This window comes from Pyrgilauda ruficollis, unplaced genomic scaffold, assembly GCF_017590135.1.
Source record: "Pyrgilauda ruficollis isolate IOZ18807 unplaced genomic scaffold, ASM1759013v1 scaffold20, whole genome shotgun sequence".
In the NCBI taxonomy this organism is placed as follows: domain Eukaryota; kingdom Metazoa; phylum Chordata; class Aves; order Passeriformes; family Passeridae; genus Pyrgilauda; species Pyrgilauda ruficollis.
In genome coordinates this window covers 2,934,769-2,957,816 of record NW_024519207.1, presented here as the reverse complement: position 1 = coordinate 2,957,816, position 23,048 = coordinate 2,934,769, and the positions used below count along the sequence as shown (strand labels likewise).

The window sequence follows — 23,048 nt, the reverse complement described above, 5'->3', positions numbered from 1 at the left end:
ACATGAAACACTAAAGAGGGAAAAGTACAAAGCACTGTATACCTGAGAGCTCTCCCTAATCCTTTGCACCTTTTTCTGGAAATCTGTATCATTGAAGTGCTGGAGTGTATCCAAAAAAGGACAACATAGCTGTTGAAGGGTCTGGAGCACAAGTGTTTTGAGCAGTGTCTGAGGGAGCTGGGGGTGTTTAGGTCCTGAGGAGGCTCAGGGGGGTCCTTGCCACTCTCTACAACTGCTTGAGAGGAGGGTGGAGCGAGGTGGGGTCGGTCTCTTCTACATAACAAGTGACAGGAGAGGAGGAAGCGTCCTCTAGCTGTACCAGGGAAGGTTTAGATTGGATACTAGGAAAAATTTCTTCCCTGTAAAGGTTGTCAGGCATTGGAACAGACTGCCTACGGAAGTGGGGGAGTCCTTATTCCTGCAGGTAGAACACATAGATGTGGCACATGGGGACAAAGTTTAGCGGTGGACTTGGCAGTCCTGGGTTAATGGTTGGGCTTGAGTATCTTAGAAGTGTCTTCCAACCTAAGTGCTTCTATATTTCCATGAAGTCCAAGATATTTATACCGAAAACTATTTTATTGCAGAACTGGGCAAGGGAAGGAACAGTGAAGAGGAGAGAAGAGGCACTTTAATTTGTTACAAATCTTCCACAATAGGCTTCCTGAAAGTTCATTCCTTAGCAGCTTTGTTTTGGACACATTGATACAAGCAGTTGTTCACTAAACAAGAAGTATTCCATTTCCAGAAGCAACAGTGGTTTCCAACACCTTAGGTTACTTGAGGGGGCTGGATCCTTGGGCCTTAAGGCCTGGATTCAGAGAGAAAAGTGTGAAACAATGTTTTACTGATTTACTTGTGGACATTTGTGGAAGGTCATGAGCTCAACTAGTTGCCAGTATGCAAGGCAACATCAACACAAACTGATAAAGATGAGTGAATACACAAAAATAATCTAAGAACTCAGATGAAGTAAAGAAATCCCCACTATAGGACCTGGTTCCTTCTGTTGTTTTTGCACATAGCTGTATGAATGACAGTACAATCCCAAGAAAGCCTGAGGAAAGGAAAAACATCCTGAATATTCATGGAAGCCTGTATTCTCATGAACATTTGCACCTGAATACCGTGTCCTGCCATCTCTGAATGCTCTTTTCTAGCGTGGGATTAGAACTGTGCTGAATGGCATTTAAGAGACCCAATGCACAGCATGAAATTTCTCTTTGCAGAGAATCCATGGTACTGGATCCTGATTTTTTGTGGAAGAGCACCTTTTCAGGAAATCCTTGGCAGGTGTTTCTAGCCTTCTAGTATTTAATTAGGACTTTAATCTTGTTGGAATATTACTACCTGATTTAATCTACCCCTGAAGCACCACAGGCAGTTCCAGTATTATAAAACTAACAACTCCTCTGATCTATATGTAATTTGCATTATGTGTCCTGTCACTTCTATCGATTTGTGGATGTGCAAATGAAGTCTTTTTCAAACCTCATATCTTGCTGCCACAGTATAATGTCAAAAGGACTCGGGAAACATTAGTTAATACAAAGTTTTGTACTCAAAGAGACAGGGTGTCAAAACTGCAACATTCAAAGATTAAGAAAACATTTTAGGTGTAAACAATTAGTGGAAATACCTCAACCATTTCACTGGGAAGTATGATTTATTCTTGTTAAAATAAATTTGCTACTAGTAAATATATTGCTAAATCTTAACTGAAATTTACTTTTTACTGAAATGCAACTTTTAGAAATAATTGCACCCCGTTTCTTTGGGCAAAGCTGGGACTGGGAAGAATTCTGGGAAAACATCTGGATTCATTGCCAGGTGCTGAAATGATGGGTTGAGAGACACAGGTTAACTCACATTCTATTTCTAATTGTGGCAAATGGAATTAAATCTAGCCTTGCTTATTTTAAAAACTCTCATCACAAAACTTATTTTCAGGTGAAAATTTGTCTTGCTTTCCATTTTGATGAATAGATGATAATAAGATTTTATTCACCTTTTTTTTTGTAGAGTTTTCCTGTGTCACCGATTATAAAACAAGAAGTTTTCTGACTTTTCCAGAAGAGATACTGTTACATTGTGCAGTATTAGCATCTCATTCTGTTTAAGATGAGAAATGAGCAAATTTAAGCCACAAAAACAGGCTCTTTACATATTTTTGGTGAATGTAGCAGCTATTTTGAATATTTTATACTTACCAAAATGTTTTCCATTTCAAACACCAGCTTTGATGAAGACAGCCTCCTCTCTATTTTAAAGCAAGTCTACATTAAGCTCAAGGTAGCAGCTTCTACTGTTAAATATTCTCAACCACAGCAGTCTTCAGAGAGAGTTGTTTGCTGGATGCAGTTAGATACAGTAATTAGAATTTCTTTAAATATTTCCTCCTTTACCCATGAACATAAGAAATATAATTCCAGGTGAAGCATTTGAATGAACACAGAGTGGATGAATGGGAAAGGGATTGCCAGATGTCATCTGGTCCAACCCTCCTGCTCATGCAGGGCCACCTAGACCCAGTTACCCAGAACCATGTCCAGTTGGCTTTTGAATATCTCCAAGGATGATGACTTCACAACCAGTCTGGCCAAGCTATGCCAGTGCTCATTCATCCTGACAGTAAAAAATGTTTCCTGATGTTCAGAGGGAGCCTTCTGCGTATACTTCTGCCCATTGCCTTTAGTTCTGTCACTGTGATCCACTGCAAAGAGCCTGGCTCTGCATTCCTTTCACCCTCCCTTCACGTGTCTCATCCCTCTGAGCCTTCTTCAGGCTGAACAGTCTGAGCTTTCCCAGCCTTGCCTCATGGGGAAGATGCTTCACCCTTAATCACCTTTGTGGCCCTTCTTCAGTCTCTCTTCAGTGGGTCTCTGTCTCTTTTGTACCAAGGGTCCAGGACTGGACACAGCACTCCAAGTGTGGCCCAACCAGAGATGAGTAAAGGCAAAGGACCACCTCCATTAATCTGCTGGCAATATTTTGGCTAACGCAGCCATGGATACCATTAACTTTCTTTGCTGCAAGAGCACATTGTTGGCTCAGTTCAGCTTGTTGTTCACCAGGACCTGCAGGTTCCTTTCTGCCAAGCTGCTTCCTAGATGGATAGTCCTCAGCCTGTTCAGATAGATGGGGTTGTTTCTTCCCAGCTGCAGGACTTTGCACTTCAATTTGTTGAACTTCATAAGTTTCCCATCAGCCCATTTCTCCAACTTGTGGTCTCTCTGGATAGCAGCACAACCCTCTGACATATCAGCCAATCCTTTCAAGTTTGTGTCAGCTGCAAACTCCCTAAAGGTGCACTCTGCACTGTTCTGTATCATCCAGAACGTTAATGAGGATGTTAGAGAGGACCGGAGCCACTACTGACCCTGGAGTACAGTGCTGGTTACTGGCCTCCAACTAAACTTTGTGCCACTGACCTCCCTCTGGGCCTGGCCATTCATCCAGTTTTCAGTCCACCTCACTGTCTGCTCTTACCACAACCTATTAGGATCTTATGTTCCCAACACCAGATCTACAGTTAATTACTGACTTGTCCTATTAGTGCCTTCTCCTCACTCCATTTCCTCTCCTCAGCAAGGTATTGTCCACCACCTGGCCCCCATGCTTATCTAGCTTTACTTCAACCAAGAGGGCAATGAACCTGTTTTGCAGCTGTAAACCCATAGGTGTGGCAAGAGCATTCCTCTTGGTGCCAGAAGTCATCAGCTTCCATCCATCCTTTTCTCCAGAGGTTTTGCTTACCTTGATAGTGCAAGGCAGACACTGCTGTCCTCCCTGTTACAGATGGGGCCCGAGGCTCTTCAAGCTGTTAAGACTCAGAGAAGATCCTGTCTGTGTCCCTTTCATGTTCTCTGGTGTGCCACCTGCTCACTGCCTCCTGAACTCTTCCAGCTGGCAGCACAGTTTCTCCAAGACAGCACACCTCTGGAAGGAGAGAGGGCCATTTTTCTTGGCCTCAGACAGAGGTCCCAGGCAATCCCCGCAACCTGGGACTTGGAGAGCTGCATCAGACATCTGAAGCCCAGGCTGTGTGGAAGCTGTATTGGGTTTGCATGGCAAGGTTATGGTAGCAGGGGGTTACACGAGTGGCTTCTGTGGGAAGATGCCAAAAGCTTCCCCCATTTCTGACAGATCCAGCTGGGTCCAAGACAGACTTACAGTCAGCCAAGATCAAGCCCAGCACAGACAGTGGAAGAGCCCCAGGATAACAGTTTAAGAAGGGGAGGGGGGAAAAACTGCACCACTTCGGCCAGAGAGAGGGGTGAGAACATGAGAGAAACAGCCCCACAGACACCAAGGTCAGTGGAGGAGCAGGAGGTAGGTACTCCTGGCACTGGAGCAGAGATTCCCCTGCAGTCCCTGGTGCAGCCCGTGGTGAGGCAGCTGTGCCCCTGCAGCTCGTGGGGATTCATGGGGGAGCAGAGATCTCCCTGCAGGCTGTGAAGGACCCCACCCAGAGCACATGGATACCCCAAGGAGGCTGTGACCCAGAGCAGGTCCCATGGGGACCCATGCTGGAGCTGTCTGCTCCTGAAAAACTGCACCCAGTGTAAGGGATCCATGCTGGAGTAGCCCATGAAGAACTGCAGCCTATGGAAAGGACTCACAGTGGAGAAGTTCTGGAGAACTGCCTCCCAAGGGAAGGAACCACGCTGGAGCAGGGAAAGAATGTGAGGAGTCCTTCCCCCTGAGGAAAAAGGTGCAGCAGAGACAACATGTCTTGAACTGACCACAGCCCTCATTCCTTGTCCCTCTGTGCAGTTGAGAGAACAAGGTAGAGCAAATCAGGAAAAAATTTAAGCCCAGAAAGAAGGGAGGGGTGGAGGGGAATGTGTTTTAGGATTTAGGTTTTATTTCTCATTATCCTACTCTGATCTGAGGAGACTTCAAAGGGAAATGATAAAATTGCACTCTAATTTCCTGAAGTTTACACTATAATGCCGACAAATTTGAGAAGTCCTACCCAATACTGTCACATGACAGCAAGGCTAAAAGGAAGGAAAACATGGGCCACAGAGTTAAGACAGATGCAGTAAATCCTAAAGTGAAAGACTTTGAGAAAGCTGTTTGTATTTGAAAATTTCAGAATAAGGTAATTTCTAAAAATATTTAAATAAAATCATTTATGCAAACCCAGGAAAAGCCAAAATCAAAACACATTCAGTATGAAGATTTTTTTTTACAATAAAAATTCTTCTAGGAAGTATATTAAATATGACAAGAGGGGGAAAAAATAGCATCTCACAACGTATATTCAAGGGCATCACATTTTAGAACAATGTCTTAGCCATTCATAAATGATTCATGAAGAAATTAAATACACTATTCCATAAGAGAATAATCTAATTTACAGTTTAGATGTAAGGCTTCACCATAACATCTCATACCCTTCACCTGGATCTTTGCTTACCCAAGATGAGTGACCTGTACTTACTCTCTTACCAGAGTAACAGAGCATGGTGGTCCTCAAACACACAGGTAGTGTTCAGGTTTACTTTTTAAGGTTCAACAAAAAAGTATTACTAGAAAATATTCTTTTTTTTTTTTGTCACAATAAAAGCAAATTAAAAGCTAGAAGAAACAGGTAAGTTGTATTTGCTGGTCTAAGATTGAGGGAATGGATTAACCTACACCTTGCCAAAAAAAAAAGCATCTAGCTGCTAGTTATGCCATTGTATTATTAGTCATTGTGCACAACTGGGACACCACAACTCCAATTCACAGACTAGAAACACAGTGCATCCTTTAAAGAAATTACATCATTTCTGTGAGAAAAAGGCTGGGGGAAAAATCATGAGAACTATCCACCTCCATAGCTATCATATGCGTAAGAACTATTTGCCTTACAGAGCTCCAGTTTATTCAAAATACTGAATGTAATACTGACAGCAGCAATATCCCTAGTCTCCTTATGCATCAAGTACAAACCAGAGAAAAACCCTGCCTCAAAACACTCATTTTCAACCACAAAACAATGCCAGAAAACTCTTATTTGGACAGCAACACATTTACCTGGTCTTGCAGTTAACGTGTTTATTCTGCAGACAACAGTCACAAGTACTTACTAAAAATACAGATATGTTTCCTAAAAGTAAAGTGAGGCTTCAAGATGACAAAGCTTTTGTAACAGTGCAGGGTACAAATTCTCAGTATGAAGACATTCAGAAGATTTGCTGCTCAAAGAGGATCTTTTCAAACCCAGGTGGAGGTGTATGATAAAATTCACTGAACTGACAATCCAGAATGGCACTGTCATCAACTGTAGAGGAGAACCAAAAAGAAGGAATTAGAGAAGGAACACTTGCAGTCTGATCCTCTTTTATACCATCTTAATAAACTGTAGACTGTGTTCAAAACACAAAGAATTTCTTCAATACATCCACTACATATACACAATGAAAATAAATATTTTCAATGAATTTGGTAAGGCCTTAAGCCAGGAGAGCAAATAATCTCTCTTTTCTGTTGTTTACTTGGTAATGGTTCCTTGGTGAAATCAATGAGAGTGTCTAATTTCACTGGGAGTGTCAGCAGAGCCTCAGGCTATTGATTCCAAATTTTCTACTCCATTTCTCCAGAAATCTACACATTAAGGATGCTACCAGATAAACCTTGCAGGGATGTCACCTCTTCATGTGCATATTTTTCTGTTCCTAATTCTGCTGGAGTTTCACCTGTCTACAGTGGCTTTTTGGAGGTTTACAAGGTTTCACATGTCTGCAGCAGTTGCTATCAAACCATCAGTTTTAGCATATGATCCAAAGAGAGCTTCTTTGACGGCTTCTTGAAGTTGGGAGTTAATGTAGCTTTTTTTACAGAACTTCTCCCTGGTTTTGACCCCCTGCATAATCTACCCACCTACACCAGTACTTTCAATGTAGAATTTAAAAAAGAAACTGATGAGTATTTTCAGAGCAACGCTTTTGTGTACTTCACTAGCAAACTGAAACACCCACCTAGTCAGAAAAGCAAGGTCTCTTTCAAAGACAACTTTTGAGATGAACCTGGCAGAATATCAACATTAGTTCAAACAAGAAAAGGTTCATCTCCATATTTTGGAACTTAGCTATCTCAGATACAAGGCTGGAATTCTTCTCCTCTAGGCTTTGTGAAAACTCCTATCAGTGTGTTTGTACAGTCCTCTAGTACTTACGCAGTGTTTATGTCTTGCTTCCATTAAAGTGCCTGAGGTACAGCTGCTGTAGGGAATAACCTTTAACTCCATTTTTTTGTTTCATCTTCTCAAGCTTGACACTGTGTTTGCCTGATCTACCACATCCCTTTTAAAAAGACATCTATAGTTCTAGTGTGAATAGGGTAAATGTTTGAGAAACTCTCTTTTGTATAGCCAAATCCTTCCACAGGACTTGAAGTTCACATTAAACTAAGGACACTTGAAGTTTATACCAAGTAAGTAGTGTACAAAAACAACCTGCAGGCTTCAAGTTATATCTAGATGTAGGAGACATGACAGTTATCATGAAATTATGCCCACTTGTGGAAGAAGACCAAAAGAACCTGGCAATAAAAGGTCACTGCATTCTCCAGGCGTGGAACTTCTTTAGTCAGAGAAAAAAGATTAACAGTAGGCTAACACGCCACCGAGTATTTTCTGAAAGCAACCTTCATTCTTCATGCTGTGTAAGACCCCTTCCAAAAGGCAGGGAAGATGCAGCCACACGGTAACTCTGCTGCCGCTGAAGGCTTTGCACGAGGAGGTCCCGCCACAGCATTTTAGCGGCGCCATCGGGCGGCTGAAGGACACATCACAACGTGACCACCTAAAACGATTCCACCCTCAGGGCTTGGCAGCAAGTGATTCACCAGCTACATTTATGGACTTCAAACACTCTACAACACATCTGGTGTGTTTTCTTCCTGTTCATAAAATTCTGTATCAATCAAAATGCATCAAGATATAAATGGGAACATGCCAACAGTTCATTAGGAACCCAACATGAATTAAAAATTATCCCCATCACGTAGCTAAGGGTTATCCTTACAACCAAAATTATTTTGGCTACTACTCAGATGAGTCTCAGATAAAATGAAGATGGAGCTCCTGGAGCAGGTCCAGAGGATGGTGACAAAGATGATGAAAGGACTGGAGCACCTCTCCTATGAGAAAAGACTGAGGGAGCTGGGTCTGTTCAGTCTCAGTAAGACATAACTGAGAAGGGACCTCACCAATATCTACGAGTAACTGAAGGAAGGGTCCAAGAGGGTGGATCCAGGCACTGCTCGGTGGTGCAGAGCAATAGGACTGCAGCAAAGGGCAGAAACTGCACAGGAAGTTCAAGAAAATGCAAACAACAATTCTATTGCTATGGAACACTGAAGGCATTTATGAAGTATGGGAAATTAAAAGGCACAAATATTAAGCTTCACAGGTAAATCAGATTAACCCACAAGTCTGCCATCTGCTTCATATTTTTTTTACCTGACAACTTTTAGACTGAGTGCAGCAACTCCCCAGCTTGCTGGATGTGGACACTATAAACAGTCAGTAAGCAGTGCTTTTTTTTCCTATTAAGCAGCATTAAAAATGAGGCCAAAATATTATTTTGTAATTTCCTAGGTTTACATTTTCATGTAATTAATTGTTGTAGTTGTCAAGAATAGATGATCGATGTGTGTTACATTTAAGTGAGAAGAACACACAGCTCACAAAACAGAACTGGAATGAAAATATTTTCCATAATGTGAAACAGTTTGAAAATCTCTGACTTACCATAGACCACTGGATAGACAGTCCCCCTGATTCCTGAAGCTGGACAATGCATGTTCTTCCCATTTAAATATACATTTAATTCTACATGGTCATATGTAATGCCCTACAAAGTACAGAAAATTAACAAAAAAAAGGCATCAACAAGTTTATACACACAAGACTGCTACTTAGCTTTCTTAGCCACAGGCAGATTTTAACACCATTAAGCAAACCACAGCATCCTAAAAAATCTCACTTGACATATTCTTGCCAAGGACTAGAAGTTAATAAATGACCAGTAACATCTGGATTGTCAAATACTCAGGATTCCTTAATGCCCATTCCAACTGGGATGCAGCACAGTACTGCACAATACACTTCACATCTTACTGAGTTAACAGAACAAACTTCCAAACTTCACCACGTTAAAGAAACACAAGATGTTCAACGATTTTGAGTATGAGGAGGGTTGCAACTTTCTTGCTTGTATCTTCTCACCAAAATAACTTTAATAAATAATGATGCCAAGTTCATCCTTCCATATCTCCTATGGAAACCTCTTTCAGTTCATTTACTCTGCTGGCAGCAACAGACCGTGGTTTCACACACAACGCTATAAATATGCTGACCACAGGGCAGAAAGCAAACACTAACAAGATAGTAACTTACTTATCTGTTACCTAAAGGACTTTCCTCACTGCGTTGGTATGTTTGAGTGTGACAATTTGTGTGCTCATGCAGGACTTCAAAAATTTGTTTTCATGACAGAACAAAATGACTTGATACTTATGGAAATGGGGAAGTTAGCAGTAACACATCAGTTATGTTTTTTGTGATTAGCTGAAGCTGTTCAGACCACACTAGTTCACAAAAGATTGAAACAGTCTGCAATCCTTCAAAAAACAATTTCAGAAGGGGATTAAAAGAACAGTATTGTATCTGAAGGTTAAGGGTGGACATGTCACCCTTAGCTGTTTGCAGGTTCTAAAGATGGCATTTCTAACCATGGCTTTAGAGAGGCAAGTTACCCAGCGTGAAAAAGTAGGGTGATAAATGGCCTCAATTTCATTGCATTGCTCTCATGTATTTTTGAAAATACACAAGAGAAAATGATAGTACTAAAAAAAACAACACTTTGAACAAAGTCACTTACGGATGTTTTGAGAAACCTGAAATAGTAAGGTACAAAAAATTAAATTTTCCCTCAATCATTTTTCCAGTGAACATTACCTGCCTCCCCACTCAATATCCCCCACAAAGTTTGGTTAAAAATACAATTAATTTATCACCTAGGATCCATCTTGCCCTGCTCTACCCTTCTAATCATTAACCAGTTAGCTAAGGGTTCTTGAGTTCACCTGGGCATGGTACATACACATGTAATGCATTCCAGTACATTATTTGTTCAGGCAGGTCCCATCTCAAACAATGTAAGATCCTTGTGATGGGAATTATCAGTCAGGTAGATACTGCAATAGAGCACCAGCAACTATTTCTCAAACTCTGCTCTAGTCCATCCTCATCAGGAACCTATCAATACCAAGAATGAAGCCCACCCATATCCAGACGGCTGATTCATTGAAAGACAACAGGAATCTACATCCCAGCACTTTCCAAACTGGGAGATGCAAACAGAGCAATTTGACTTAAAACAGTTAAATTTTACTTAAAACAGAGCTGTAAATAAGAGGCATTTGGGAAGAGGTGAGGAAGTAAGAAAGCCTTAAGAAACTCACCACCACATCACCCTCCTGAGGAAGGCTGTTTGCTGGTAGCCTATTTTTCTCCTCATTGTTATAGTAGAGAGCTCCATCATTTCTTATCACCAGGCTGTGGACATCTCGACCAAGTGGAATTTGATTCAAGTTTGCTTTCTGGGTTGCAACTCCTATACCCCAAATCCCTAAAACGTGATATTAACACAGTAAGAAAAAAAACATGTTATTCTGAAGACTGACTGAAGCCGGACAGCATAAAGCATTTGGTTTTTTTATTAATGCCATGATGGTACTACCAGTAAATATCTCCTGGAAATACCAGAACTGTTGTAGGTTAGCTCTGCCAGCTAAGCACCATCCTGCCAGTCATTCTTTTCCCCCAGCCCACGTGGAATGGAGGAAGAGGAAAGGAAGAGTAAAACCAAGAAAACTTGTGGCTAAAAATTGTTTAGTAAGTAAAGCAGAAGTCAAAGAGACAACAAGACAAAGTGATGCAATGGCAATCACTCACCACCTCCCATGGGTAGACTGATGCCCAGCCAATTCCCAAGTAAAAGATGGCTAATCTCCCTATATCCTCTCCTCTCCCATTTATTCCTGAACAAGACAGGTGGTATGTGGTATGGAATATCTCTTTGGCTATTTTGGGTTATCCACCTGGTTATGTCCCCTCACAAGCTCTTATGCAACCCTAATCATATTCACTGGAGGGGCAGAGTGAGAAACAGAGGAGGTTTTGATGCCGTGCAAGCCCTGCTTAGCAATTGCTAAAGTATTGATGTCTTATCAGTATTGTTTTGTTATCAGTATTGCTTTGGTCACAAATCTAAAACACACAACCACGGCAGCTGCTATGAAGATAATTAACTCCATCCTGACCAGACCCAGCACAAGTAGACACATGAGACTGAAGAGAAACAGCATCTATCTTGAAAAAGAAGGATCTCTGAGCAAGAGAATTGTAACCACTCAGCTTAACTTTTATCCCCAGAAAAATATTGAAAACAAACTCTGAGACTGTAGGTGGGTACAAAAAATAAATCCAACTAGCATGGATCTGTAAACAACAAATTTTCCTTTTTCAGCTAGTTAGACTAGTCTTACGGAAAAAAAAGAAAGTGTTAATATTACAGACCTAGATTTGGTAATATTTTTGAAACTCATACAACACTGAAATAGTCAAATGATGAAAACATGGTCTAGACAGTTACAGCAATACGAAGGCACGAGTAGTTAGAAAACTATTCCAGGATTACTCATCAGTAGCACCCTGTCAAATCAAAAAAGATGACTCAAGTGGGGTTTGAGGTTTTGCATTGAATGCACAAGGTCAGATACTGTTCTGTATTACCATCAATTACTTGCATAACATGACAATGTGTTGATTAAATGTGCTGCCAATCCCAGCCTGACAGGACTGCAAGCTCTTGAGAGGTTTAAAGTGATCCTGACTGGTTAGAAATAAAGAAAGTGCATCTGTTCTTACTTAATTATGAAGAAGAGCAGGGAAGTAGGAACAGTAAGTGGCACAAATACAGGGGTGACTTGGTAACCAATTCACAGACCACTTGCTGAGTGTGAGTGTGCTGTATTGATGTGGAAAACTTCTGGATGTGTGGCATGTATAAAACAGATGAGGTAATTTACTGCTGCTGCAGCTGAAGCAGGGCACCCATTTTAAGCACTGTACCTCAAGATAAATTAGGCTGACTAAAGATATTGTAGAAGAAACAACAAAACCAATCAAAAGTCTATCAAAAAATTTATCTGTAAGGAGATAATGAAAAAAACCCCAACAAACTGTGACGTTTTAGTCTAGAGAAGAATGAAATGAGGCAAATGTGTAAGAAACTTATTTCCAAAAAATGAAACTGTAGAATAATTTATTCAACAGCAGGAATGAAAAGGTAAGAGTGTGATTCGACTTCAAAAAACTTTACAATAATCAGGGTGACCCCATAGATAACCTCTAATTGACTGTGCAGGGATACTTCTGGAAATCTAAGATTTACTTTAAGTCTTCCACAGTTCTCCTGCCTTGGGGCACAGGAATAGAGGAAAAAAGGCTCACAGGAACCAGGAGAGTTTGTTTCCTGTGTTTCTCAAGTGTTAAGAACATGGATAGGCTATCTGTCTGAGTAATGACCACGTATGAACAACACCTGCAATGGATTCTTCCCAAAATAAAGGATAATAAAATTGTCAAGTTAAGATGGATATGGGCTTACATATAGCTTAAAACTAATATATATAGCTTAAAACTAACCAGCTAGCTGGACTGAAAGGTGTTGTGGGCAGATCTGTGTTCACACTGCCTGCACTCTGACCCGCCTGAAGGCAAACAACTCTTACCCAAAAAGTTTCAGCATCAAGCTCCAGCTGGCACATAAGGCCTGCCTCTGGACTAACACTTCCCTTCTTCTTCCCTCCTCACACACACTTAGGGAAAGCACAGCTTCATTTTCAGAGTATCTGCTAGCAGCTTTTAAAAACAGAGACTGACTTTTCATGTCAGAATACAGGCAAGCCTGAGTGCTCTCTGTAGTAGTCAAGCTGACCATATTTGTAGGAGCAAATAAAGGAACAGAGTGCTGAAAGGCTCCTCTGGATAAGGCAGTGTCAGAGTAAGTGCTACACACTTGATCTGAAGAGCAAAGGGTAGCACAAGGAGTGATACCCTTGCTTGGGCAAACAGTGCCTGCTAAGTGCAAATGAGGGTAGAAAAATAGATACAATTATCACTGGATAAACTGCACTCCTTAAAAAATACTTCATAGTTACAGCGTTTTATGTGGTCATAAGCATTTATTGAGGAAAAATAATTTCTAAAATATGCCACCTGAAAAACATGCCTATAACAGCATACAGAACAATGTGGGGGCTCAGTATTTGCACTCCTATAGTAATACATTTACTACTATTTTCAATATTTTAGAGTCAGAATTAAAAAAGAAAAAAAAGAAATTGCCTTTCACACAGTAACTTATAAATCTCTCTAACATTCACAAGTTCAAGGTTGCAATTAGAAAGATGCATGTGCTGAGCCTTTCAGATACTGCCACCAGCAGGCAATGTAACATACCTCCCAAGTTTAAAGTTGTATATTTTTTGCTGACTAACCTGTGGACTGGATTTTAAACTCGAAATAGCTCTTGTTCTGATGCAAAGGTGCATTGGCTAAGCATCCTCCCGTGCCACATATTCTTCTGCCATTTTTAACAATGACAACATCTGTTCCTGCAAGTAGAAAAAAAAACCCCACAGAACTTCAAAACATTTTTATAAACCTGAAAGCAGCCCTCAAAAGCCCTAAACATTGAGACCAGGTTTTGTTACTTCTGCCCCAAGTAAAAGCTTCATTAGTCTGTGAGAAATATGATGATGGGCCATGCTTTGAAGCAAGAGAAGGAAGGTTGTTTACAGGCTAGTTCATCTTTCCACCAGGGTTTATTTATTTAAAATCTATAAGCTGATCTAATTTTCACCTTTCGGGCTTTATGGCACCATGCTGATTACAACCTTTGCTTTAGCCACATCAGAAGCATAACTTACAATTTAGTCAGAAAGGGTTCACTGTGAGACCAAAGCCCTGTACTCTGTTCTCTAACATCGGAGAAAAAGCATTCTGCAACAAGAAGGAAAAGCATATCGGGTAGAAATGATTGATGGAATTGCAAGGTGTTTAGTTAGTCTCTGAAATAGTCCTTCTATTAGAAATGTGCCTGCCAATACAGAGAGGAAAAAAAAATTCCTCTGCTAAGTTTTCCTTCTCCATTGGACGACATCATCTTTAGGCACTGTTGTCATGGCCAAGCACACGGGAGGCTGTGGCTAACAACTGTGCTCCAGCACTGCACCGTACCTACTCCTCCCCAGCTCTCTGCCCGGCTGGCCCGGACCCCCTCTCTCCTGAAGAAAGCCCGGCCATGGTTCCGTGGATACTCATGCTAAGGGTCATCCTCAAAAGAGCAGCACGGGCAGGACTCTGCACGGCCGGGCTCCATCTTCATCTCCACTGCCCTAAGTGGAGGTGGAGTCTCCATCCCTGGACATGTTTAAGGAAGGGCTGGACGTGGCACTAAGTGCCCTGGTCTGGCTGACGTGGTGGCGTTGGGTCACAGGTTGGGCTCCATGTGCTCAGAAGTCTTTTCCGGGCTCACAGATCCTGCGGTTCTGTGAACCCAGCCCCGCGGCCCCTCGGCACCCGTGCCCACCCTGACCACGGCAGCCCCATCGCAGCCTGCCGCCCTCGGCACCTCACACACCCACTGCGCCGACCAACTTCAGTTCAACACAAACTGCTTTAAACCACTTCTAAACCAAGCTTCCTTAATTTTTTTTCCCCGAAAACTGCCAATTCCTGCTAAAGAAGTATCCCCAAGACGACTTTCCCAGCGGTTACCCCCGGGGCTGCGGCCCTGCCCGCCAGGGAGCCGCCCGCCGGCAGCAGCGACCCTGCCCCGCTCACCCATGCGCTGCGTGTCCAGGTGCACGGCCGGCATCTCCTTGAGCGGGATGTGCCCGGCGCCGCCATCCCGGCACCAGGAGAAGCAGCAGAACACGGAGGCGGCCATGGCGGGCCGCACCCCCCGCACCGCGCAGGCGCAACGGCCGCCGCCGCACGGCCCCGCCCCGCCGCGACATGGCGGGCGGGGAGCGCCGCGCTGGGCGCGGGCTGGAGGGAAATTAAATTAAATTAAATTTAAAAAAAAATCAGCATTAGCGCCCCATCCTTCCTCTGGAAGTTAAAATCTAGTGGACAACGAGTGCAGCCCCTGCTGCTATTTTTCTGCAGTTGTCGCCGGGGCGTGAAGCGACCGGCGCAGCCTCCTAAAGGACGTATTGTACGTATGTACATGTATAAGAAGGATAATGCGTGTATAAATGCATCTATACATACATAAAAAAGAGGACACTGATTATGGACACCTTATGGGACGGTGGTAGGTATGGCATCAACGAACCTCCCACGTGAGAAGGGACTCCTTCATGGAAATTTACTGCTCAGTTTTTCCTGCGCCAAGTAACAAGAGCCCCGTTTATTTTATTTCCTTTTTCATTATTTTTTCCCCTCCACCTTTCTCTTTTTTTAATTCTTGGAAAACTCAGACGTGGCTCACGGAAATGAAAGGCCTGCAGGTGCACCTGTGCTCTTTTTCTTTTCCAGAGCTCTGACCGTCCATCTCTTGAGTCTCAACCCCGAGTGTTTGAAGAAGTACGCTTTGCTCCTAGAGTACTTCTTCATGTGTTCAAAACCTCTTCTAGTTTACTCACTTAAATTCAACTGCAATGACTGCTACACCGTGCTGTCATTGCACTTATTATTGTTTTGCCAAGCACAGTTTGGGGGCAGCTTTGTGTCCCTTTCACAGAGGTAGAATACCACCTGATAAAAAAGCTGTAACATGGCTCGTGGTCTCTGCCTTACACAAGCATTTCTATGTCTATTTCTGCATTCCTACAGCACACACAGCATCCAGAGCAGGACCCACAAACTGGGCTACAACAAACACAGTAGATATTGATAACATGACTATAGAAGCCTATAGTCTATGCCCACTTCACATTTTTATTTTTCTACAGAAAAATATCAAATAAATGTGCCATGAGCTGCTGATGTAGAATGAACCACATGATGTAGAATGTTTTGCAGACAGCAGGTAATTTGATTACTTTCATCTGAAGGCTTCTTTATTGTTGCATTGGGATGAAATTGGTGTTTCTCATTATTTCAGTTGGTGTATTATTTTGTGGCATTTCACCTAGAAGGCTTCCTTAACATTGTATTACAGTATAAAGTATGATGGAAGTAATGTAACCCATGTGGTACTATGTTATCTGTCTTGTGGAGGCCAGGGGGTTAATACAGATATTCTGAAATCCTTGTTAAAATAAACTTTCATAGCTACAAATCTCTTACTGGTCTGGATGGGCTGTGTCAGTCACACTTACCCTCTTTTACTTGAAACATGAGGTGAAGTGCTGTCTTTCTCAAAATCGTGCCTAAAACCAATCTGATTTTAAGAGCAGCTTTAAAATGTTCTTCCTTTTTTTTTTTTTTTTTTTTTTTTAATTTGTCTTATTGTTATTGGACTTACTGTTACAGCCCATAAACATTTGGGGTCAAGAGCTCACTTCCTTAAAATATGCCAAATGGGATTAGTCTTGAACTTCCAAGAAGTAAATATTAGGTGGAAACTGATGTTTATTTATTTCATATGGAGGGTATTGGGATTCTTACTGGTAGCTTGTTGTTCACAAATTTAGTCTCATTTAAGTCACTGTGGGATTTTTATTGCCTGTGGGTTTGTTACAGTAAATGTTAAAAGATAAATGTTAATTTAGTTTTTAAAAGAAAAAGAAAACTTAGCTAGAGATTTAAGCTCTAAATGACTCCCTGTCCCATGTTTTTCTCTGCCCCACTATGTCCTTTCTTCTCCAAAATGAGCGCTGGGAATACAAACACGTCTCACCACATGAAGTCAGCATTGCCAAATCTGTTGGACTCAAGGGGATGAAGCTTTGGGGAGCAGTGCCTGGCTGTGCCTCCCTACCAGTTTCCTGCTCCATCCTCTCTGAACTGGAGAGGCTGGTTTTACAGGCCAGCAGACCGCAGCCCTCGTGCGGCACAGCACACGCTGCCGCCTGGAAAAGCTGCCTGTGCTGCTCTGGAGCTCGTTGTTTCCAGTGCTCGTGTGCAGGGCAGGTGGGAAACCTCCGGCAGCGGCTCATTCTTGTGCCCATCCTGTCTCCCTGCAGAGGCAGAGCCCGGCTGCTGAGCGCCCTGGCAGCGGCTGGTGGCACATTGGCGTGGCGAGGAGCAGGAACGGCTGCAGAGGTGTCTGTGTGCCCTGAGTGAAGGCTCTGGCGTGGAACACAGGGAAGCAGAATATACGCTGATGTGGTGGAAGTAAGGCAAAAGTCAGCTGGTAAGAAATGTGGCTTACTCCTATGCCTTTCTTGAAGGATGAGGTGAACAGTTGCAGGAGGATAGCACTGTATTTGTAAATGCACTTGTCAGGCTGTTTACAGAGTGTGTGAGCACCAAAAGCTTTACAGTGCACAAAGAACTGCCCCAAAGAAATTAAGATCTTGCTTTCAATATTTAGCAGTATAATTGTGCTTGGTAATCAAGGGTTAATTCAGCTTCTGCCTTACTTGAATGTTCATTTCTTTCACTTGGGGTGGCCAAATATTTTGGACCCTCCCACACTGGATGCAAAATTATGCTCAGCATGCCTAGACGTGTTTGCTGCTTGCAGTGTTTTAACTTTATTTCCTTGAACAGTAGCAGCAGAGACATTTTGTCTGGGAACCATGCTAGTAGAACACAACCACTTCCATCCATTTCCCAAATGCAGACTTATTTGGAGGAGCTGCTGAAGGAAAATGATGGTCATTGACTTGTTTCATTCTCTGGCTTAGAGCTTCATTCACAAAATACAACTGTCTCTTATTAGCCCTGCAAAGTACATCTACTGGCTTCAGACAAGTATGTTTCAGAAAGGTTCCCTGATTGATAGGCCAAATTTGCAGGAGAGGGCAGCTCTCTCCTGTTGTGGCAGCATACATTACAACAGTGTAATACATGACTAATCCGTTCTCAGAGAAATAATTCCTCTTTGTCCTGCAAGTAAAAAGCAATCAGACTTGCTTCTCCACTGCCACGTGCTTTGTGGAGGCATTTACACCTGTGGAAACCAGTGTAAAAAAGTAGTTATTATGTATGTTGGAATGGGTTTAGTAATGTCTTGCACAGAAGTAAATGATGGTGCAGGACTGGAAAATCAAGGTTTGTTTATTGAAAGCAGTCCTTCCACTCCCAGGGTCAGGCCTGTGGTTTGGAAGATGATACAGACAAGGTCTCAGATGAAAAACAGGTTGTGCTTGTACTTTTGAAATCTTCACCATAATGTAGTTCTTGAGAGGATTAACATTCTGTAGGAACTTCTCTGTTTTACACAGTTAATCTGACGCTTGCCAAATCATAGAAGAAATTACATATGGAAATTAATTTTCTTCCTTGTTCTCTTTGCTTTGGAGGTCATTTCTCCTTTCCTCTTTATGCAATACAAGCAAAACCAACTGGAGCAGGTCTTTGATCTATAGGCAATCCCAAACCTCCTTAAAACTGACAGGGACGCTGACAGGAAGGAGAATTAAGTTATTTTATGGCATAAGATGCCTAAAAACGAGAAGCTGCTGCCCGTGGCACAGGGGTGCATGGCCAAGTGCTAAGATGAGCTAACTTGTATGAGCAAGCACTAATTTGGGGAAAGCCAGGGAGACTTTTCTAGGGACTGCTTGTGAGTCCAGCAGCAAGAGCACAGATTGGTTGCAGCTGTGTTTGCCTGTGTGCATGTCCGGGACCGGAAACACCACGCAAGAGCCAGCAGACAGTGGGAGAAGCAGTGGTGTATGGCCCTGAGAAAAAGCCAAGGGACAGCTTCTTCTGGGCAAGCATCCTGGCTGGAGCAGCAAACTTGGACTGCTGCACAGTTCTCCCTCCCATTTGCTTCCTCTGCGTGCAAGGAAATGGGACGTGGCTGTACATTTTTTGTAAATAAATAGGATTTCGCTAAGGAGCTGACTGAAGTCATCATCGATTTCCCCCCCACGTCCCTCTGCAGAAAAATCTGGCAAAGTGCTGAATATTAGTTAACTCTGTAGGTCAAAGTTCTGTATGCAAAACTACAGAGCTTTTCACTACTGCTAAAATAGTCACCAGAGACACTGCAGATATCAAGGCAGTCTCTGAAATTCAGACCTCAAAGCAGCAGTTGATCATTTCAGTTGCTGATGATCTTTCATGGATTTTTAATGCCTGGAATTTCTACAGTCCATATTAAAAGTAACTTTTATGGAACAATAACAAGAAACTGCTTTCTCTCATCCCTTGTTTGGAATGTTTAATATAGTCCAGATGTATCTGTTGAAAAGAAATGTAGTCAGATACAATATAGTTGTGAAACATTTATACATCAATAAGGTTTTTGATACGTGGAACTGTTTTGAATAATTTATTTATTTGTGTTATCTTACGGTATCTTCTTATCAAGCTGCTCTAAGCTCTTGCAGATTTATGTCCATATTTAGGTACCCACAGCAACTACATTATCCACCTCAGATTGAGAGTATGCTCACCCCAGCACAGCTGAATAAAGCAGAGTCCTTCGAGAAGCCTCTGTCCCGAAGCTGGAGTGTATTCAGTGTGTGCTCTGACACCTCTGTAACGGGACGTGAGGCCTTAGCCTTAGTGGGAAGGCAGGTTTGCAGCCAAGGATAAGACTGTAAAATGCCCTCAACTCACCTCTTTTCCCCAGAGCTTCACCCCAGGAGGCAATTACAATCCAACAGGTCTTTGGTTCAGAGGTGCTTTACTGATGTGGAATATAAATTTGGGAGGAAAAAAAGTGCTGCTTTTAACTCCAGCTATATTTATCAATCAGTTCTTCTCCAGCAAAGCACAGCGGGTGCCTGGAGCCTGGAATGAGCAGCTGGTGTGGCCGAGGGCAAGGCTGTGTTACTTTTGGCAGCAGTGCTGGCAATAGCTGGCTGGAAGCATTTGTGAAATTATGGCCTGTGGGGGCACTTCTGGTTTATGCTGACGTGTGTGCAGGCTGCCACCAAAACAGGCCCTCTCACTGGCTCATCCTGGCACTGGTGTTTGTTCGGCTGCAGGATCAGCTGGCTGCCAAAATTGATCCTGCTGGAAACTTTTTTTTTTTTTGTAAACTAGATTAGCTTTCAGCTCTGTTGGCAAGCCGATCTGGCTTAACATGTGGCTGCATGAGTGTCGTAGCCAGCAGAGAGGAGGCATCAGGAAAGCATGACTAAGGAAAGGGGAAAGGATGGAATGATGACTTTTGCCAGTAGCACAGTCTTGTCTTGGCTTAACCCCCGAGAATCTGCCTGTCAGGGTAGAGTTACCTGTTACAATTTGAGTCACGTTAATGGCTTGCTTCCACTGGATGAGAAAAATCTTGTTCCTCTTTTCCTCACTCTTCTGACGTTAGACCTGGTGATTGTCTAATCTTGCATTGAACTGATTTAACTTGTTGCATCAGCACAAAACTCACCTCAACAAAGAAAAGGGAATAGCGTTCTGCTGACTGAGAGGGTGGAATCAGCTCAGTAGAGCATCTGCAGAGGCTGGCAGAGCTGGGACAGGCAAGGGGAGTAATAGCTGTCTGCTCTGAGATCACTGACTGAACCACAACTCAGCTTCAGTCTCAGAAATCTCCTGGCATAGTGCTTATTAGAAGAGCCATGATCTGGGTTCTCTCTGTAGTTTAAAGATGACAGTAGATGAGGCCCTTTGTCTTACAAAAAATATGATGCTTGTCTTGAAAATCTGGAAATTATCTTATAATTCTACCCCTGTATTTTCAACCCTTCCATAACAAAGTGGCATTTATCTAACACCTCCTTTCAAGCTGGGCCTCTCCTTTGAGCCTGGATTTCTCTTGGCTTTATTTATCTATTACTCCATGGATCTACAAATGTTCTTTTCCATCAGCCAGAGCTTTTCTCTGAAGCTTCCACAACTGGCCTTTGATGCTGCCTTGGGAAGACAGGGTGCTCTTGGACACAGGAATGCAAGCTCATAAACTGCTACTGAAAGTGCTGCTATTGAAGCAGAGTTAAAAAGTATAGAAAGATGGACCTGTATACGTGCAAAACAGTTGAGTGCAACTCAGTCAGATAAGACATAGAAGAGTGCCCAAATTCTGTTTGATTATGCTCAGGACACCTGTGGAACACTTAAGTAGGGTGCTGGCTAGGCAGTGTTTCTATGTGCCAAGCACAGAAATCCTGCTGTGTGTTTGCCCAGAAGTTTAAGCTTTCCTCTTTGACTGAAGAAATCAAAGGCAAAGAGGAACAAGAACATTTTCAGGTAGACCTAATGAAGAGGCATTATCCCAGGTGGGCAGGCAACCACTCTTCCACCCATTCAGCTCCTTCATTTGTAAGGAGACAGAGTTGGACCAGCCCAAAGAATTAATAGAGAATAAAAAGTACTCTAAAATATATTAAAATGTTATAGGAAAAAGAGATGGAAATAATGAGTGAGAAATCTAAAATGCCATGTTGTTGTTAATCTTTAGCCATAAAATTACAGAGAAGATTAATAGGACCCAGAAATTATTTATATAAAAGTGGCTGTTGGGAAGGTGTAGACAAGGAGTACTCAGCAAATGTAAATGCACCAGCATTGGGATATCAGTTGAAAGCAGCTTAGGTGGCTGAGGGAAATTACCTGGAATTACTTGTTTTTAATAAAAGCAAACAAGATGCTGGACAATTAAGAAAAACAAGCAGGATGTTGAAATACATCTGAAGGTCTCGGTTGCTTTTGTGCAGCAACTCTACCTGCTGGGGTTGTTCTCCAGTGGATAGTGGAAGAAATGCCTCAGTGTGTAGGCACTCTGAAAGGGATTTTCAAAAATTTTTGTCCTTGGTCAAACTGTTCCCATTGAGTTAGCTGAGCAGGCAGGCCAGCTTGGGTGGGACAGCAAGGAGAGAAGGTGAGGGGTAAGCGACTGCAGTGATTTGGAGAAACGTAACCTTGGCACGTTATTGAATGGCTTTTAAGACCCAGATGCCTAAATAATGAGAAGAAATATGTCAGATCTGCAAGAGAGCTTCATTTGATAGAAGTATGGTCTGATTTGTGATGTTCCTTGTGTGGGTAGTCCTGGAGGTGAAGAGTCTCCCCTGTGCTGATGAGTGACGGGACTGCAGTGGGTGCAGAGTAGGGGAGTGAAGGGATGCAGGAGGCAGAGTATGTACATTTGAGAACAGCTTTTGATTTAGTATTTCACAAAGTCTAACTTGAAAATAGGTTCAGTTTGACTTTGATGTGAGACCTGTTCTGTTGACTGAGAACTAACAGAACTGCAAAAGAGATACCCAACACAAAGGTCCTCTGACATCTCAGCACTTCCAGACTCAGTTTCATAGTCCTGTAACTAGAATGTTCTTTCAAGTGGACATGGGATCTCTTCTGCTCCGTCTCCCTGGGACTAGTCATTGTTTTGTGGAAAACCTGCACTAGTTTTATAGGCCACGTTAAATCTCCAAGAGATTCACCAGCTGGAAACAGTATAACCAGTGTGTTCAAGCAAATAAGAATGAGTTGCTATCCTTTTATGAAGCACATAAGGCTCTCTGTCTCAAATTATGTTTTCTTTTAATGAGTGCTTTCGGAAGGTGGCAGATCCCCAGCAGGATTGTCACCCAGCAGCGCCCCTCCTTAGGCTGTGCAACGTGCGCCTGAGAGCTGCAGGCTCAAGTGTAATTTAACAGAGTTAACAAACAACAGAAACCCGTATATATCTCGGCGGAGGCACAGGCTGAAGCCTCGGCCGCCGCCTCAGGCAAGCAGCATCCACCGCCGGCCCTCTCCCGGCAGCTCCGGGGCCTTCCTGGCAGCTCGCAGGCAAGCGGAGGAAGGGAAGAGCGGCAGCAGCTCCTGCCCTGGGGCTGCATCGGCGGCCGCGGGCCAAGGTGGGTGGGACGGCGGGGCAGCAGCTCCCGGCCGATCGCTCCGGCGGGCCGGGGCCGGGCGGCGGGGCGGGAGCGGCGGGCCCGGAAGGCGGGCG

General features: G+C 43.0%; 2 protein-coding genes across 3 annotated transcripts in view; one reads left to right on the top strand and one right to left on the bottom strand.

The window, feature by feature from the left end:
* Window positions 1–4,845: 4,845 nt before the first annotated feature.
* SPRYD7 (SPRY domain containing 7) lies at window positions 4,846–15,043 on the bottom strand. Its single transcript, XM_041467062.1, has 5 exons — window positions 14,912–15,043; window positions 13,564–13,680; window positions 10,462–10,628; window positions 8,747–8,849; window positions 4,846–6,274 (listed from the first exon to the last, which is right to left on the bottom strand). Exons 1-5 carry the CDS (start codon window positions 15,015–15,017, stop codon window positions 6,177–6,179), a joined length of 591 nt encoding a protein of 196 aa, XP_041322996.1. The 5' UTR covers window positions 15,018–15,043; the 3' UTR covers window positions 4,846–6,176.
* Window positions 15,044–22,805: 7,762 nt separating this feature from the next.
* TRIM13 (tripartite motif containing 13) overlaps window positions 22,806–23,048 on the top strand; it is a 6,514-nt gene continuing 6,271 nt past the window's right edge. Inside the window, exon 1 of one of the 2 annotated variants that reach the window (XM_041467051.1) lies at window positions 22,806–22,953. The gene's annotated coding sequence lies outside the window, so the exon portion shown is untranslated. Of the gene's footprint in view, window positions 22,954–22,990; window positions 23,044–23,048 lie in introns of those variants that run through there. The other variant, XM_041467052.1, reaches the window with a different exon arrangement.

Excerpts from the sequence above, each read along its gene's own strand:
- SPRYD7 (XM_041467062.1), bottom strand. The coding sequence starts at position 15,017 with ATGGCCGCCTCCGTGTTCTGCTGCTTCTCCTGGTGCCGGGATGGCGGC. Across the intron at positions 10,629-13,563 it reads GTTTAAAATCCAGTCCACAG|GGATTTGGGGTATAGGAGTT; the intron begins GTTAGTCAGCAA and ends ATCACGTTTTAG. Across the intron at positions 8,850-10,461 it reads CTCAGGAGGGTGATGTGGTG|GGCATTACATATGACCATGT; the intron begins GTGAGTTTCTTA and ends TGTACTTTGTAG.